Raw genomic sequence first — 19,094 nt, forward strand, 5'->3', positions numbered from 1 at the left:
CATCGAGATGCAGAGAAAAACCATCTGTGTTTCGGAAAAGCTAGTGAAAATGAAAGGAGTAAGATGAAAAAACTCCGAAAGTCGAGGGGACGGTTAAAGTCAACAAATGAGTGGGAGTCTATCTAAAACTGTGAAGTCTTGTCAGTAAACTTATCAGGCATCTCGGTGCTCGTACTGAGACCAGTGACAGTGCATGCGCATGTGTAAATTAAGGAACACGTGCTTTGTCCCATAACAGTGGCGTATTTCCGTTTTGTCAACGGCGCAGACACGCAAGAGCTGCGCCATCTTTGCCCGACACTTGTGCGCTTGTGTCAGTTGCGAGAGAGAAATCTGGGGACTGTACCTAGGTACTAAGGACGAGTACGCGCTTTATTCCATTCGTCCCTAGCCGATGGCAATACGGACTGTCCGAGAACCGGCGCTTAACTATTGGTCAAACGGGATCACAAGAACAGCAACAACGCCCGATACAGAGTCTGTAATAGCGAAACATACAAAACAACGAATTCGTAGTAACATTACATCTGCGGTCGCTAAAGGGGCATCTACCTATAAGCCCCAACCCCCGCACTTCGCGCCAGGTAGCTTCGGTCCCCTTGACAGTAACCCACAGTGTCAAGCATGGTGGTGAAGCATAAGTAAAGAAAAGAACTACTGCAGATGTCTAAGGAAGAAATGATACAATGCAGATAAAAAAAAAATGGTTTAGCACGCATTCGAACGACTGACTTCCTAATCCTGAGCGCAGTGCTGTGAGCTACTTCACCACGAACGATGAAGGGAAGGAGGGCTTATTTCGGAATATTTCTCCGCGCTGGCATAGTACAGCTTGGCTAGTGTCAAACGGGCGAAAGCGCCTCTGCACCCATAGTACCTAGGTGCAGTCCTCACATTTTTCTCTCACAACTCACGCATATGCACGCACGTCAGGGAAATGCGACATATCTCTTTCAAGTCTGCGCTGTTTGCAAAATGTAAACACACAAAACAGTGGCACCTTTTCCCGCTTGGTATGCTTGCATAACACGACTGTATTGCGGCGAAGCTAACTCTAAAGGTAAATAATGCCAAGTGAATAAACGGCGTGCTTCGGGTTTTTTTTTGCTGCGTTTTGTTTGAAGGGAAACTAAAGGCAAGTACTAAGTCGACGTGGACTGTTTAAATACCATTCCAGAAACCTCAGAACACTTGTGTCGTGCAAAGAAAATACTTTGTTTACGAGAAAATTGCATCTGGAGGGTCCGAATACTTTTATGACAATTCAAATCTCTCGCCACGCCTACTGGGGAGTGGTGACGTTGCATATGCCATCACCGCCCTTTGCTGCCGTCGGTGAGTAAAACAGCACCCGACAGACGGCGGTACGATGCGCCGCTGCAGCTGCTTTCAGTCAAGTGGTGTGGACCGTTCGGGCATCCCGCGACATCACATGGACGTGGAATTCTCTGCTACTTGCAGTTTGTGCGAGTTTCTCGAGCCAGCAAAACCAACGTAGCACTATGCGATAACGGAATTACTGAAAGGGGAAAGCGCAGGCGGCGCATAGTCGAGCGAAAACGAAACCTTCTGACTGCCGGTGTCATTGTCAAGGGTAATGTCAATCAGTTCTTTTTTCTAAAAATGAAATAGAACTGGACAAGTAGCATTCTTTTTAGTCCTATATTGCAGTACAATGATGTTTTTATAACGAGTGGTTGAGCACCAGTGACAGAATTTAATGAGGACTGCCTTCGTCATCGAGCAAGTACTTGAATGTCCCGGGGAAGTCTCCTAATCGTGTCCTGCATTTACATCAATTTCTCAATTACTAAGCCTCTGTTCGCTATAATATTGACGCCTTAGAGATACTCAGGCACTAATCCATCACTTTAGCTTGATTTAGTATTTGACTTTAGCGTCCCTTTAATTCAACCAGCCAGATAATTCAACCCCTTTTGTCTGTCCAGACAGGATCGGAAGTCAACTGTATTTCTACTTTGTTCAAGAGCTCTAGTGTCATTTCTATGTTACTTTTCTACTTTGAACCTATAAAAACAGAGTGTGTGTTAGATGCGGGGGCCTGTTAGAATCAGGCAAATACTGCCAAATGAAGCGGTGGTTTGTTTCAGCATTTTTCATGCCTCTTGTTTAATTCAACCCGCCGGATAATTTAACGGATTTCAATGATCTCATCAGGGTCAAATTAACAATAGTCAACTGTATAGACATTTTTGACACCAAAAGAAACTAAAACCACCACAACTTACGCTCGCTAGAAATGACACAGAAGAAAGAGTGTTGAGAACCAGCATTGTATTTGGGCGTGTTTGGGCGGCTACATCGTGGTCGACGGGCGGTCTGTTGGCGACCAGCAACCTGGCGAAAAAATAATCGGGATCTGCGCGCCGTAGTGAAAAGCGCGTCTCAAATGAAGGCGTGCGCCGCGGCCGGGCTGCGAAGGAAGTCGCGATGCCATCACCGCTGCGAAAGCCAATAAGTCGCAAGATGATGAGAATTGCAGCTTCCACACTGCTTTTGCGCAAAATAGAAACAGAATTTCTTATTCATTCAGTAAATAAAAGTGTGTTGACTTAGTGAGCATCTGTTTGTTTTCTTGATACCCTCGATAACTCGCCATTCGGTTAATTCGGACATTTTTTTCGGTCCCGTGAAATCCGAATTAACAAGGTTTTGCTGTATAACCAATTTGACCAAAGTTAAATTTTCTTGCTGTTGGCCTGCAATAGCCTGAAGGTTCTCCAAGCTTGCTTACCGCATATTGCAAGGACCTATGCCCAGCTGTGTGCACACGGCAACTTGGAAGACAGCAGGAACAGCTGCAACTTGACGCCGCACAGTCCTGGCTACCAGGTCGACAACGTAAAGGCCCTCCATGGCACCCAGAAGAACATACTGCAAAAACAGCACTGCATGCTGAAGCACCCCATAGTATGTCATGCAGCACTGGTTCCAAGCAGTGCTGCATGAAATGCTGTGCAGCTTAGGTGAATACATCAATATATCCTGCCAAGGCGAATTCATACACAGACATAATTTATGAAGGGGGGGGGGGGATGAAAAAGAAGACGACAGCAAATCAAGTTTGCAAAAAAAAAAAAAAGTAGAAGAAGAAGGGTGAGGAAGTTGGTTAAGGATTCATCATATTAAGAATCAGGAGTAGAAGACACAGACACAAGGTGAATGAAAAAGACTGCACAAATGTCAGCGATTGCGTTGTTACCGCATTTCCCGGTGTATAAGTTGCATTTTTTTTCTGAAATGTGCATCTTATAGAACAGTACGACTTAATATACGTTTTTTTTAGAAATACTGCCGTCAAAATCGGATCGGATGCTACGGCCACGCGAAGCGTGCTGGGTTCACCTCCTCAGGCAGTGGCTATGAGTTGTGCATCATATGGAGGTACCGGGTTCTCGTGATCGAGTTGCCGAGCACCGTGCGAGAAGGACAGAGCAGCAACGCAAGCGGCGGCAGGCTGACAGCGAGTCGACCAGCCCCAAAGTCGTTGCATCTGCAGATCGCTTTTAAGATAGGGCACGTGGCGCTGCGCAAACTACGCAGTTGCTACCAGAGTACAAGCCCCCCCCCCCCCCCCTCTCCCTCCCGTGCTGCCTTCCTACTTTCCTCCCTTGTGCACGATTTGGCTCACCGTCGCTCACTTTCACTTGCATATACACCATATGGCGCGCGGGGACGATGTTATTGTCCTTGGACTTTATACGGAACATCGCTGCGACCACGACGGCAGAAATACGCCTGGAGTGTCTATATATCATTGCTATCACAATTATATAGGAATGGCACACATATGCTTGCGTGTGACCCGTGTTCACAAAGTAAAACATCATTGTAATTTTATTTAAATCGCTCACCGAATGAACAGGTGTGTCTTATACACCGGTGCGACTTATGTTTCTGTTTTTTGTTTCCGGAAAAACTGTCGTTTTGAGGGGGGTGTGACTTATACAAAGGTGCGACTTATAGACTGGAAAATACGGTAGTTTCATTCCTCGTGCATCTGTGTCTTCTATGCCTAATCTTTCAAACAGTGCAAAAAAAAAAAAAGAAGCACTCAACAAGTATACGCTGTTCAATGCACTTATACAGTTTTTTAATGCCGTGATTCAACTCTCAAATGGCAGTAAAATTGAGTGCTGTAAGGGTTTAGGACTCCACGAGTGTAGCATTGAAAGTATAGGCACTAGTTACTCAAGCACAGGCAAAGCAGCACCAACACCACAAGCGCCAAAAACCTACACCCGCTTCTGCTCACCTCGTAGGACAGCTCATGGACACAGTTGACATCTAGGACATGGTCACCTCCAAGCCTCAAAACTGTGTCACCAGCATTGCATTTCTAGAACAGGAAAGATAAAACAAAAACATTGTGGTATCTTCAAACCATAGTCTGTATCTCCAAAAGATACAGACTATGGTTGCACGTTAAGCTTGTTGTAACATATTAGTAAAGTACACCCAATAGCACATCCTACATAGCACACCAAACACAAACACACACACACACACACACAAAAAAAAAAAACATCACAGAATGACAAATAAGAGCACCGTGTGTTATCTGTTACTGGTCATTTGTCCTGTCTTAGATTTGTCCTGTCCCCGGAAAAATGAAAACTTTCCGCCTATGGACGCTGCAAATATCACACCTGCATGCTCAGTTCTTGGCCTCTTTGAAATCCAAATGAGGTGACAGTTTGTTATCATTTGAAGAACGTATGAAATTTCTTAGATATATTGTATGTAAATTAAGCCACAATCAGCTGATTTTCCAAACAGTGCTGGACACCAGAATTAACCGCTTTTGTGTAGGACAGCAGAGAATCACGATTTTTTGTGTTTTATATTAGCGAAGCTTTCTTTCATAAAATGTCACAGTTTCGCCCGAAAGGCGAAGCATCAATTGCGATAGAAAATTAGTAGAGAGCTATACGAAGCAACGATTGTAGTTGTATCGGCTGCATAAACTTGGGCAGATTCACTTACTGACTGAATTAACAAGCATGGCGTCAGCGGGCACAAGCAAACATAAATAGATCAAACTCGATCGCAGACAACCACTGTCAAAACGCTGGCACGAGGAAGCGCGGTTCCAGCAGCGAGTGAAGGTTCGTGCTGTCTATCGCTTCAACGGAAACTGAGCAGCGAAAGCACAGCGTATACTAAGGTTAGAGCCGTGTGGAGATCAACAGCCCGAAGCTGCGCAAAGTACAAGTATGCAGTTGCTGGCAGAGTAGAAGCAATACCCCTTCCCTACCGCGCTGCCTTCCCGCTTTCCTCATTTCGCGTGGGAGATTGAGTTGCCAGTGCCCCTTGCGCCCGGTCACAAGATACGCATTTGGTGTTGCAGCTAAACGTCGCCTCCCCTCCCTCCCATCACCCCAAGACCTTTCGCACGACGGAAGGCACTGCGTTTGCTCTCTACCAAGCGTTTGCTCTCCGTGAAAGCGCGCGTTCACTCGCACATAACACATATGGCGCGCAGCGACGATTTGATCGCCCCTCTCCGCCGTGCATTTGCTCTCCGTAAAAGCGCGCGTGCCTTGCACGCTTTCACTCGCACATACAGCATACGGCGCGCGGCGACAATTTTATCGCCCTTGGACTTTATATGGAGCCACTGCGACGCCGACGCCAGGAATCCGCTTGGAGTGTCTATATAATTGCTATCGCAATAAAAAAAGACAAAAAAATTTAGTGCCATTACACTCTGTGAAGGTGGGTGACCAGCGGAGCGGTCTATAAAGCCACATACCACATGAATTGTCATTTTCTACCGTCTTAATTTTTTTGTCACTAAGGTGACTACAGCTTTGTGGTCACTATGGTACCATGGGTTGATGGCCATGGGTTCTGTAACTATGCTTGAGTGGGAATAGGCGCGAAAGCGGCGGTAGGCGTTAGCAGCCTCCTGCTAACGGCTACCCATTGGGCATATTGCCGCTTCTGCTCACGCCGTCGTTCTTCGTAGGCGTGCTGCTATTCCTCGGTCCGCACAATATGCGGCCTACCCATTACACAGCTGGAACGCAACTGAGATACCGTGCCTATCTGACATGAGGACATATGTACATGAGCCCCCAGATGTCGCCCCCACACATCAGATATACTTCAGGAGCCCCTGCTTGTACTTTTCACGGCTGCGGGCTGCCGCGCGCACCATATCTTGAAAGCGATCTCCACACGGCTCTTACCTTTGTATGCGCTGTGCTTTCGCCGCTCAGTTTCCGTTCAAGCGATAGACTGCACGAACCTTTGCTCGCTGCTGCTGGCGCGCTTGCTCATGCTAGCGTTTTCACAGCGGTTGTGCGCAGTCATCGAGTGTGGTCTATTCATGTTTGCTTGTGCGTGCTGACGCCATGCTTGTTAATTGAGTTAATAAGCGAATGTGTCCAAGTTTATACATCCGATAAAACTACTGTCCTTACTCCGTATAGCTCTCTACTAATTTAATTGCTATCACAATTGATGCTTCGCCTTTCGGGCGAAACTGCAACTTTTTCACGCATCCGGTGGTCTTGCGTTACTTTTGCGGTTTTATTTTTTCTTGGTTCACTCAATGAAAAGTCCCCCCTCGCGCTACAATCGTAGTCACATTCCAATCGAGTAAATACGGCAATCCACCTTTACCGGTAAAGAAAACCTACCGTATAGATGTGTAAAGGTCGCACTTTTTTTTTTCTCACAATTTTGACTAGGTGCGGCCCTTACACGGTCCCATGTAAGCGACCAAAACCAAAAGTTTTAAGGGACCAAACCAATATTTTTCCCAAATTTTGGGCTGCCAAGGTGGGTGTGCCGCCCTTACACGGTTGTGGCCCTTACATGAGTTTATACGGCAACTGGCTTAAGCGGACACCATTAAAATCCATGGAGTCACAGGCGAGCTGTTACAGGAAATTCAAAGTGGCATCATCACCCTCCTTTTAGTTTTGCTTCTTTTCTGGCTCAATCAAGCTTTCTCACGTGGTAAGAGTGGTTTTTTTGAGTATTGTAGGGCGGTAATTCACTAGTATAGGCTGTCGCTTATTTTTCCTCTTAGTGACTCCTTATGGGAATCCACTGTATTTCCTTGGCTACTGGCTTCTTCAACAAGTAAACTGATGGTATGCGCCAGAAGAGAGAAGAAGTCCGAGAGGGTCCGAGAGGGTCCGAGAGAAGAAATGCGAGAGGGTTTAGTCAAATGCACACCCTGGGCTACGAGGAAAGGCATAGAGTGAAGATTCAAGTAATTCTAACTGCCTGCTTAACGTGCAGCTAAATCTATGCCCATGAGTGTTTCTGCATTGCTTTGATGCCGCCCGCAGCTGCTAGGAATCTAACCCATTGCTTCACTTCCACAAGCATAATGCGAGTATGTGACAGCCACTGAACTAACTACTGTGGAATGTTCAGTTCCTTCAATATCTCTACTTATTCTATCTTCCTGATGCTTGCATAAATAGCAGTTTGCCATCTCATACTTACTGAAGGGTCAATGTTGTGTCCAGCACTCATTTCGAGGACAGACACCCACATCTGTTTTTCAGCAAATGTTGGCACCATGATGTACAGGCACCTACAGAGAAACACGAGAAAAAAAAAAGAAAAAAAAAACGAGGGTGGGGGGTCATGAACAGAGATATTTGTACTGCATAAAGCACACGCGACATGACTTGTGTGGAGTTTTCTTCTTTTTTTCGAACATACTTATACAATCTAGTTCCCAGTTTAATGTACTGATCAATGTTTAAAAAACGCTTAACCTTGCACTCGGCCACGCAACGCTTGAAACAGTGAAGCTGGGCGATCTTTTCATCTTATTACTCATGATGATGATAATTTCTTTTCGCACGTCTCGGGCTCACGACCGTCAGTGCGCGCTGCATAGCGCAGCTTGCAACACCGACACCGCGTTGCAATGCCGACAACGCGTTTCAGCAGACCTGCTCCGTGAATTCGTCTCTCTCTCTTCTTTCTCGCTCTCATAGAGCGCAAATCTTCACCTCACACAGCAGGAGCGTGCGAACGCGCCAGCTGTGGACGAAGACGACGACGCTCGAACGCAATCATATGGTTCGCATAAAAGCATATTCTGCAAGCATGGCTGTATAGCCTAGTGGTTACGACGCTCGCCTTGGGACCGGGGGTACACGGGTTCGAATCCCCCCTTGGCAAGAAAGTTTATTTTCTTTTATTTCTGGATAGTTTCTTGATACGAACCATAAATTACGCGTAAGTTTCCTTAAAACAGCTTCTATGTTAAAAGCAAATTTTATAAGCGGGAAAGGGGGGAGGGGGAAAGGGGTAGAACAAAATCTCTATCGATCTTGTAAAATTTACAATGCACCCACACTGACAACTGCAGAATGGGCAGCCGCTATTATACCGTATTTACTCAATTGTAATGCGAATTTTTCTCCAGATTTTTGCTACCTGAAGTCGATCCTCGTGTTACAATCGAATACCGAAATTCAAGTACAGTTAAACCTGCTTATAACAAACCTGCATATAAAGAATTCCTGGATATAACGAAGTTTTTCGATTCCCCGCCGTTACTCCATAGAAGCACATGTATTTGAGACCTCTACGTAACGAAGTGGCAGCGGGAGACCCCCTCGATATAACGAACTTTCCCCTCCAACCACCTTGAGATTTTGCCCCAAATTTTGACATTTTTGCGCGAGCAGCAACCGTCAGCACCTTCTCCGCCGCGATGGAATGCGAAGCGAGCGCACGTGTGCGTGCGTGCGCGTGCGAGGCGGCCCTGCATCCCTCGACCACCCGGCGATCTCGCCATCTTGCCGCCGCGGGCGTGACCTTTCCCCCTCCCTTCATTCAAATCTGATCCTGCTGCTTGCTGCAGCTGGCCTAGCCCGCCAAGCCGGCACTTTCTCCTTTTCCAGTTGATGTTGCCGACGCGCTGGTACACGCTGTGGCACATCAGACTCGATGAGCGTGGACGCGCACTGTCAAACGCTGGCGGCGTGTGAAAGCGCCACTGGAGAAGCGAGCGAAGTGACCTTCATGCTGTTGTCTATCGCTTCAACGCAAACTGAGCGCCGAGAACACACAGCACGCAGAAAGCTACGAGCCACCGACGCACCTACACTGCTAGACTTTGCCCCAACGCAGATCGCTTTCAAGATACGGCCTGCGCGACCGCGCGCCGCCCCGCTATCCCTACCCCCTCGCACCCTCGCCGGTGCCTCGTGCGAAACGGAAGGCGCGCTTCCTCCCTGCTTTTCTTGCGCGCGCTAGATTTAGACGCGGTCGTCGGCTTCCCTCGCACGTTTTCACTCGCACATACAGCATACGGCGCGCGGCGACTGCGTTATCGCCCTTGGACTTTAGGGTACGGCCACGCTAGCAGCAAAAACGCGCGTCAGAAACGCGCGGCAACGTCATGGCAACGTCATGCCGCGCGCGGCAAAAGCGGCAGGAATCGGGGGTCTTGCAGCGTGCCGCGCGAAATGGTTTCTGCGGCAAATGCCGCGTCCGCGAGATGAAGAACCAATCAAGAAGCGACGAGGGTGACGTCACGGAGCCATCACAACCGGAACGCCGCCGGTCCGCGCCGGGTTTTCAATCGACGATCGTCGTTTCTCGCATGAAACAACGAGCGCTCGCGGTGTTGCTCGCCGGTTCGGAGAGCGCGGCAGCTCTCATCGCGCTGCCGCGCGGCGAGACGCGCGTGCCACGGTGGCCTCGCGGCAAGGCGCTGACGCGCGGCAACTTGACGCTCGCTGCATGACGCGCGCGTTTTTTGCCGCTAGCGTGGCCGTACCCTTATATACGGAATATCTGTGAGCCAAAACCAATTTTAGGGCCACAACGTACGCGTCATGGACACCATCTTTATATAGCAAACACGGATCTCAAGGGCCATACTTTTGCTGGCGGAAACCGAAAATACGTCATAGTTGTCACCCCCGGCACTTTGGGCGGCCAATGCCATCGTCAAGCCACCAAGCCAAGCGACATGAAAAGTCAAAATGGCCGCTCGGGCCGGCGCGGGGTGGCAGTTCGCAACGTATGATGCAGGAACGGTCCCACAGTTGCGACGCAACAGCGGGGTTACCAACGCATTGAGTTCTAAAGGAGTTGTGCCGGGACCGGTCGAAAACGACGTAACAGCCGCGAAAACGCAGCCCCCGGGAACGTAACAGCGAGGTTCTACTGTAACACTCTACGACGCTACGACGCCATCGTGGCGCTCGCTCTTCGTTTCCGATGCCTCGCGCTTGTGCGAAACGACACGCGTCCACGCATCCGGTACCTGGTGTGACATTCCGAGGATGAGTGCTTCGACGAAAACGGAAAACGGGCGCACGTTACAATTGCGGGCACGTTAGAATCGAGTAAATACGGTAAACGTTTATTTTTCGAATTTTAGTGCCGAACCTGCATATAACGAAATCCTCTTTACAACGAAGTTTTTCGGGAATTTGTCAATTTTGTGATATCCAGGTTTAACTGTAGTCTGAAAAGTGCAATGATGCACCCAATTCAAATCAACGAGTGAAATGTGAGTGAAACCGTGCGAGGGATGCGCGCTTTCACCGGGAGCGAACAAAGGGCAGAGAGCAAACACGACGTCTCCGTCACGCGAAAGGCCGTGGGGGGATAGAAGGGAGGAAGGGGAGGCAACGGTTAGCTGCGGCACCAAATGCATATCTTGCGACCGGGCGCAAGGGGAACTGGCGACTCAATCTCCCACGCGAAAGGAGGAAAGCGGGAAGGCAGCGAGGGAGAGAGGGGGTGCGGCTTCTACTCGGCGCACTTTTACTTTGCGCGGTTGCGGGATGTCGCGCGCTCCGTATCTTGAAAGCCATCTCCACACGGCGTTGACCTTTGTATGCGCTGTGCTTTCGACCGCTCAGTTTCCGTTGAAGCGACAGACCGCACGAACCTTCGCTCGCTCCTGTCGCTACACTTGCTCACGCCAGCGTTTTGACAGTCGTCGTCTGCGGTCATCGAGTGTGATCTATCCATGTTTGCTTGTGCGCGCTGACACCACACTTTCTAATTCAGTTAGTAAGCGAATGTGTACAAGTTTATGCAGCCGATAAAACTACTACCCTTACTACGTACAGCTCTCTACTAATTTGCTATCGCAATTGATGCTTTGCCTTTCGGGCGAAACTGCGACTTTTTCATGCATCCGGTGGTCTCGCGTTACTTTAGCAGTTTTCTTCATTAATTTTTTTTGCTGGACGCAACCAAAAGTCACCCCTCGCGTTACTTTTGCGGTTTTATTTTTCTTGATGGACACAATGAAAAGTCACCCCTCGCATTACAATCGTGGTAGCTCTACAATCGAGTAAACACGGTACTTGAAATGCTAGTGGGTAGAATTAGCCCCGGTGATGATGATTTATTGGCATCCTCTTCTGAAACGGGTCAGTGACAAATAGTCACGTAGCCTGCTTGAGTTAATAAGGTATGCTACACATGCTTTTCATTCTAGCATTCTTGTATACAGTATAGACCACTTATAACGTAACCGCTTATAGTGCAGGACCAGATATAGTGCGGTCTTTTCAGACTCCCGTTAATTTTCTCATAGCACTCCATGTATACACGTATTATGGCGTCTCTGTTGGCACGATGATGATGATAATATACAGATGAAGAAGACGTGCGTAATAAACGCCCACAGTATCGCTTATAGTGCATTTGCGGGAAACGAAATACCGGTTACAGTGCGACTGCCTGGGAGTACGGAAGTCATCGGAGACGGCGAACGCTCCCCTCAAACGGGCGCCCCAAGGAGTGCCCGAGGAAGAAAGAGAGACGAAGTGGAGGAGAAGGGCACGTGGTGCGAACGAACAGCCAGTGAGGCTGAAACCAGAATCTTGAGTGCGAGTCGTGAAATATCACGGTGCGCATAGCGAGCGAAGGCCACGAAACTGCGAATGCCGGCTAACACTCGCTTTACGATAACGGCAGTAAACGAAACTTCAGGGAGCGGGCAGCGCCGGCACATCACGGCGAAGGGCGCACACGGAGACCGTGGAATGTGAGGGAGGAGGGCGACAGGGAAGCGGATTTCGCCTCAGCAACTCCGTCACTTCGGTGGCTCCCCTCGCCCTCCCTCGTAGCTCCCTCACTTTCGACTGTCACCGTGCGCGCCCGCCACCGCTCCAGCCGGCCCGGCGCCAGCTCCCAGATGTTTAGTTTTCTGCCGTTATCGGGAAGCGGGCGTTTGTTGGCGTGGGCAGTTTCGTTCGCCGGCCTGGGCCAGCGCCGTAGCCACAGCATGCAAGGTCAACACGTGACTAGAAAGTAGAGGAAGCATAAAGGAGAAAGAAGGGTTCACTTCCATTTTCTACACATGGCTACGGTAGCGTGGCTGAGACGTCGGCACGTACACGCATGTTCCAGCGCAACGCAGAATAGGCGACCTTGCCATTTGAGAGAGGGTGAAATTTCCGCCGCATTTTCTTTTGTTTCATTCGCACGCGACATTGAGGGGTCTCTCCTAAGCTTTTACTCTATGGCGGTGCCGGAGCAATGCCGGTCGGAGGCGCCGCCGCGTGATTTGGTTCGAATTAACGAGATTCGATTGTAAATTGAATGCAAATGTTCTAGCTACATTCCTCGACTGTCGCATATGCGTGGCGGCTCGGTGCACATGTTTTGCATATGTGCGGGCCTTGAAAATCGTTGCTTTGGTTATAGTGCGGTACCGCTTATAGTGCGGATATTCGTGACTCCGGCGACTTACGTTATAAGCGGTCTACACTGCACATCTGCTTAATCTTTTTTCTTTTTGAGATCTTTCTCTAAACCTTTTGAGTGTGTGACATCTCGCCCTCTCATGTGTGACATCAGTGGAGAGACTGCTGCTGTGCCGCACATGCACTCGCTACGTGAAGGTAACTTGATGCTGTCGGTCAACCTGCTCAGTTTGAAATGTTTAAGTGCGAGTCTGCTGGCTTGTAGAACAGTATATGAGGAATATTTCGGGACACTTTTCCGTACGAAAACGGGTGGAGTCGCCGTCGTCACCCCGCTTATTGTGGACCGCTTGTAGCATCATTGATGAGTACATGTGCATGTATTTCTTGTTGTTGCTGTTCCATTGTCGTGGCACACTCATAATGATTTGTTCTCTCTTTTTCAACGATGAACTGCAGCATTTGGCCTTCAGCTACGCTGCGTCTGCGTGTTCGGTCAGCCGCTATGTTGGCCAAGGACATTCTAATTTTGTTGCCACCCAGTGCGTTCAGCCCATCACGAAAGACATTTGATGCCATTTTCAAGCAACTAGGTGGTTTCTGCGAAGCGTTAATGCATGCATTGCTTTAGCGGCCAGCAAAATGCAATCTGGAACTCCAGATAGAAGGCGGGCAAGATTAGTGGGTAAAACAAAGTTACATAGTTTTATGCTGTAGTGCTGACCTTTGCAAGATAATTTTAATTAAACTTGATTACTTCCACCGTGACACAGCTCGCCCCTGCATGTTAGTTGGCTCAACGAACCCCTTTCTTTCTTTGCTCTTGTTATGGGTATGGCGAGCAAATTGTGCGGGCGAGGTTCATTAGTGCTATTGTGTAACAAAAACAGCTGACAATCCTTGCTTAGATCACAGTTTGGAACATAATTTGTTCTCTAAGCACATCATAAGTATTTAAAACTCAAACAAGAAAATGGAGAAGTTTGGTTGGCGCTTAACGGAATAGGTAGCTGAAGCACAAAACACACAAGCAAAAGATGAACAAAGGTTGATAACATGTTCACAAGGTACAAAGGTAATAACATGTTCACAAGTTTTCCTGCATTTTCTTTCTTTCTTTCTTTATAGCATTTTTATTCTTACGCTGATAAAGCAATGTTTTCCAAGTGGTTTACGGCAGTCTGAAAGTGGAAATAGTGTGATGTTAAACTAAAGAACCAAGACATTTTTGTGTTAGAAAGTGGTAATGAGATTTATTTGCAAGAAAATAGTGTACAGCACTCTTGACGATTGCAAAACATGATAGAGAGTAGTGAAACTAATGTTCGAGATAAAATGCTTGTCAGTGAAATGTTTATGACTGAGTCACGACACCATGTCCCGCTTGTGAGGGCTATGGTTATATAAGAAACACATTTTTTTTTCAATAAGGAAAGATTAAATTCTGGGATTTTACATGCCTAAACAACCATATGATTATAGGCGTGCCATAGTGGGGGACACCAGAATCATTTTGACCACCTGGGGTTCTTTAACATGCGCCTAAATATAAGTATACAGAACAGTTTTTTGCATTTCATTCGCATCAAAATGCGGCCGTCGCGGCAGGGGTCGAATCAGCGACCTCAAGCTTAGCAATGCGATTGCCGCTGGGCTAACACATCGTGTGGTTATATGGAATATACATTAAATATATAAAGTTTGTTGTTGTCCTAATACTGGCATTTATAAAGCTAACACTAGAAAAAAAAATAAAGATAGAAATTGGGAGAGCGCTGTGCTACGCAAGAACGCAGTCAGAGCACGAGCAAAGGCACGAAAATGAAGCTACAGTGTAATCTCGATAATACGAATCTCACAGGGTCACGAAAAATATTCCTATTAGCCGAAATTCGTATCATCGAAACACAATTAAAACTAGCTAAATTAAAGAGTCGGAGGTGAACTCACTCAGGCACACGCACGTAAAAAACATTTACAGTATAGATTACTTATAACGTAACTGTTTATAGTGCAGAACAGGCTACAACACGGCCTTTTCCGACTCCCGTTTACCCTCCCATAGAACTCCATGTATACGCATACTGCTTACAGTGCAGCCGCGTGAGACAAAATACCGGTTACAATGCGGCTTCCGCTGGAAAATCTCGCCGACAAGGGCAGTAGCGAGCACTCACCGACGGGAGAGGAGATCAACGAAGGCGATGCGGAGGAGGAGCATGAGACATGGAGCATGAGTCCAAGGGCGGTAAAATCGTCGCCGCGCGCCGTATGTGCGAGTGAAAGCGTGCCTTTCGCTCGGGGGACGCGCGCCTTCACGCACGAAGAGCGAACGCTCAGCGGAGAGCAAATGCGACTTCCGTCGTGGCCAGGTGCGCCAGTCGAGCCCGGCCCTGCTTCCGTCGCACGAAAAGCCAGGGGGGGGGGGGGGGGGGTATGCATGGAGGGCGGGAGGGAGGAAGGGAGGGATGGGGCGACGCTGTGCTGTGTGGCACCAAATGCGTATCTTGCAACCGGGCGCAAGGGTAACTGGCGACACAATCTCCCACGCGAAAGGAGCACAGCGGGAAGGCAGCGCAGGAGGGAGGGAGGGAAGGAGGGAGGGGGGCTCGGCTTCTACTCTGCCAACAAATGCGTTCTTGTACTTTGCGCCTGTGCCGGCTGTCAGGGTTGTCGCGCGCACCGTTCTTGAAAGTGATCTCCACACGGCTCTGACCTTTGTATGCGCTGTGCTTATGCCGCTCAGTTTCCGTTGAAGCGATAGACTGCACTTCCCCATGCCTGCGTGGGGAAAATCGCAAAAGCAAGAAAAGCGCCACCACGTCAAACTCTTCGCGCCCAGTCGCGACCTCCATGCTGTCCGGCGCCGCGTCCGCGCCTCCGCACCAAAAGAGAAAAGGAGAAAGCGCGTGACTGCGTGCTGTCGCCTCTAGCATGTTCTCTAGCATGTTGCAAAGTAATGGGGCTCGGCCGGGACCACAGAAAAATTCGTATCATCCGGAAATTCGTATTAGCTGTGATCGTATCATCGAGATTTCACTGTATACTAGCCAGGGCATAGCAGACGACAAAGGCGAGTCCCCCAGCTGATGTCACCGGAGCGTCGTTCACAGCACCGCCATCAGTCCTGCCCGAGCTAATACTAGTGTAGCACAAACAAGATGACACGACGAGAAGAGCACATGAACGTGTGGATGTGCAGCTGTGTGTTAATGCGTTCAGTAACTCAACACACTCAAGCATGTTTGCAGTATGCTCAGCAAGCAAAGAAAGAATAACTTTCAAAGCTGCAATACTCAACTAGAGCGGATAACAGATGGAGTCTATGTGTCCCCAACAATATTAGGCACTATTATCCTAGTGAGAGGCTCCCCACACAGCCTTGCGTTATGGGTCTTCCTTGCGTAAATTACTAAACGTCCCTGCACGGATCAAACGTGAACATCCCAGCTTCTTGTCTTCTTGCCTTCTTGTCTGCCTTGCCTACTACGAAGATTCGACACAGTCACTGAGGTCAGCACAGACTGTTGAGAAGACCACCCAGTAAAAAATGCTTGTGTTGCATTTTTGGCTATCATAGTGCATCTGTTGTGTTCTGTGCCTGTGCGCCACCATGGCTGGCTGCACGGAGGCATGCATGAGTGCTGGAAAGCTACATTGGTCGTTGCACCCATAAAGCTGCCTACAAAAATTACTAGACGGAACTCGGGCACTGGCGTCTATGGGAGCTGCAGGTATGCCGGTTAAGCCAGCCTGGGAATGATGATTTGCACAAACTTGGTCCTTGTGGCTTCAAATGGCTTTGCGACATTGCAAATTAATCACTTCCCAACAAAGCATTGTTATAAATGCGATGCAGTGACTATGCATATAAGCAGAGTCTTAATGCCTTCTGCATTTAGAAAAATAGGATTCCCTGAAAATTTAGGACAATCAAGGCAGATAAGGTGTACTAAGCAAAGCGAAAAGAACGTCTGAAGCCGCCAGCACAAGTATCAGGACAATCAAGGCAGATAAGGTGTACTAAGCAAAGCCACAAGAACGTCTGAAGCCACCAGCACAAGTATCAGACAAATCCATGTACTAACCATCATTACCATGGTAACTGAACTATCACAGTGCCAGTGTTCCCTCTAGTAACTTTATTGGGAAACTCTATAGTGGCACCCAATTAGCGGCTAACCAGGTAGAAACTTGCCACAATGTGTCTCATTTTATAATTCAGTAAAGGATGACGCAGACTACTAACTTGGGTGGCCAGCACGTGGTGTGTGGCTTGAGCTCCACCTTGAAGGTGTATGGTATGTCGGATCTTGCAGTGCCCGTCAGCTCGGTGGCAGGCACGGCACTGCTCACCAGAACCTCGCCGTCCGACGGGGACATCTGTATCCGCTCCTGGCACGCGGACTCGAGCGTCTCTCCGTAGCGATCCTCTCCCTCTACTGTTTGGTTCGAGTTGTCACCCGCCGGTCCAATGGGTTCCGACACTTGGTCCAAGAGGTACAGGACACCACGGTAGAGCACCAGGAAGCACTTGTGCCAGTTCTGCTTCCCCCCACTGCACCTGTGCTCAGGTCGAGGCACAGGAAAAAGAAAGAGAGAGTATTGACACTTGCAATCTGCGGCAATGTGAAGGCAGTTTGATTAACTGATTCAGTTTAATGACGTACTAAAACAATTGTTGGGCTTGGACAGGCATATTGAGGGGACCGCATACAATTTTCCTGACACTCCTTTTTGTGTGCATCTAAGTACAAGCTTTTGCATTCTGCCTCTATCGGAATGCTGCATCTGAACCTGGGATCCAAACACAAAGACATCCTTCCGTTGTCTTCTCTATGCAATTGTCTTAGTTTGCTTTGTTATGTCTCCTCTTCATGTAAACAAGGTACCCAAGAAATAAGTTCTGTCAATTAACTAGACAGTTTTAAAAATAGCGAATGCAAATGGCTTGTGTATGCAAAAAGAAGCTTAGCATCCTACTCCTCTTTTTAAAGAAATTCTAATAATTTTTTTTAAATTAATAAGATGCACACATACCGAATTCAAACACTTTCCTACAGAAGGCTGATAGCGTCCACTAATTTTCGGTCTGTTGTGTGAAGGCAAAAGTGAGTCTCATATAAAAGTGAAAGTATAAGTACCTAAATATATATGGAATCTCACGGCGACGACAATGGAAAACATTTGCTTGGAGTGTCCATATAATTGCTATCACAATAAAAAAAAAAAAAACATATTAAAGGTATACAACAACCGATGTATGATGCCGACCTCAACCTAAAAATTCTGACACAAAATGCCATCCAAGCTAAATGCTTTTAACCAACCAGACATTTTGTTTATGTTGCAAGTTAACAAAAATAAACACTGTCTGCAATCACATCTAACACATAGTGTGGAACGAGAAGAAAGGGAACCGAGGGGTTGTTTGTTGTTGGCTTCTTATGACATAGTGTGGAAGACATTTATAAACAGACGAGAGTTGCCTCAACTTTAATTATGGCACATGCAAGAATGAACTAGTAAAGCCAATGCCTTGTGTTTGATGCCGTGTCAATTGTTTAAGGACTTTATGAATGGCCTTCTTTTGCTGTTAAAAATTCAGGTGAAAATAGTTGTCGCAGTTTCACCTGAAAGGTGAAGCATCAATTGCGATAGCAAATTTGAAGAGAGCTATACGGAGTAATGATAGCAGCTTTATCAGCTGTATAAACTTGGACATGCAGCAGCACCGGCAACACGCAGAACTGTTGCCGACGCCGTCGGCGTTTTGCCCGCGTTCGCTCAAAATGTGTGCGGCGTTGGTGACTGTTGCCAGAGCCTCTGATATAAATAGGCACTTGGTGCCGCAGCTAAACGTCGCCTCCCTTCCCACCCCCTCCCCCCCACGGCCTTTCGTGCGTCGGAAGAAGGCACGTTTGTTCTACATATATGGTGATTGTAGAGGAGGAAAGAGACGCCTACATCTGCAGCCCTTAAGGGAGCACAGAGCAGAACGCGCGTTTGTTCTCCGCCGTGCGTTCACTCCCCGTTTAAGCGCGCGTCCCTCGCGCCCTTTCACTCGCACACACAGCGTTCGGCGCGCAGCGACGATTTCATCTCCATTGACGTCATACGGAACCTCACGGCGACGGCGACGGTAGAAATCTGCTTTTGAGTGTCCATATAATTGCTATCACAATAAAAAGAATATGATATGTGCAGGCCAGGTGATCTACCCACTCTATCGTTTTCCTCAGGCTTCGATACACAGAAGTACGAGACACTAAAGCAGATCCACACTTCAAAAAGCCAGTAGGGTTGTGTGGAACTTGTATAAGATCAGAGTGGGAGCAGCATGGACAGTTCAAGCTAACAAGTCATATAAAACTAAAATTTTACATAAACACTTGCATTTTCCTCTCTTCC

The 19,094-nt window shown here is 48.0% G+C and overlaps 1 protein-coding gene across 1 annotated transcript in view; it reads right to left on the bottom strand.

The window, feature by feature from the left end:
- LOC119445275 (citron Rho-interacting kinase-like) overlaps positions 1-19,094 on the bottom strand; it is a 102,784-nt gene that overhangs the window by 19,569 nt on the left and 64,121 nt on the right. Inside the window, exons 22-26 of the mRNA XM_037709592.2 lie at positions 16,933-17,247; positions 7,489-7,579; positions 4,277-4,360; positions 2,756-2,895; positions 2,250-2,254 (exon numbers count right to left, since the gene is read on the bottom strand). Of these exons, the coding sequence (XP_037565520.2) occupies positions 2,250-2,254; positions 2,756-2,895; positions 4,277-4,360; positions 7,489-7,579; positions 16,933-17,247 (635 nt within the window). The remainder of the gene's footprint in view (positions 1-2,249; positions 2,255-2,755; positions 2,896-4,276; positions 4,361-7,488; positions 7,580-16,932; positions 17,248-19,094) is intronic.

Source organism: Dermacentor silvarum, chromosome 3 (genome assembly GCF_013339745.2).
Source record: "Dermacentor silvarum isolate Dsil-2018 chromosome 3, BIME_Dsil_1.4, whole genome shotgun sequence".
NCBI lineage: Eukaryota > Metazoa > Arthropoda > Arachnida > Ixodida > Ixodidae > Dermacentor > Dermacentor silvarum.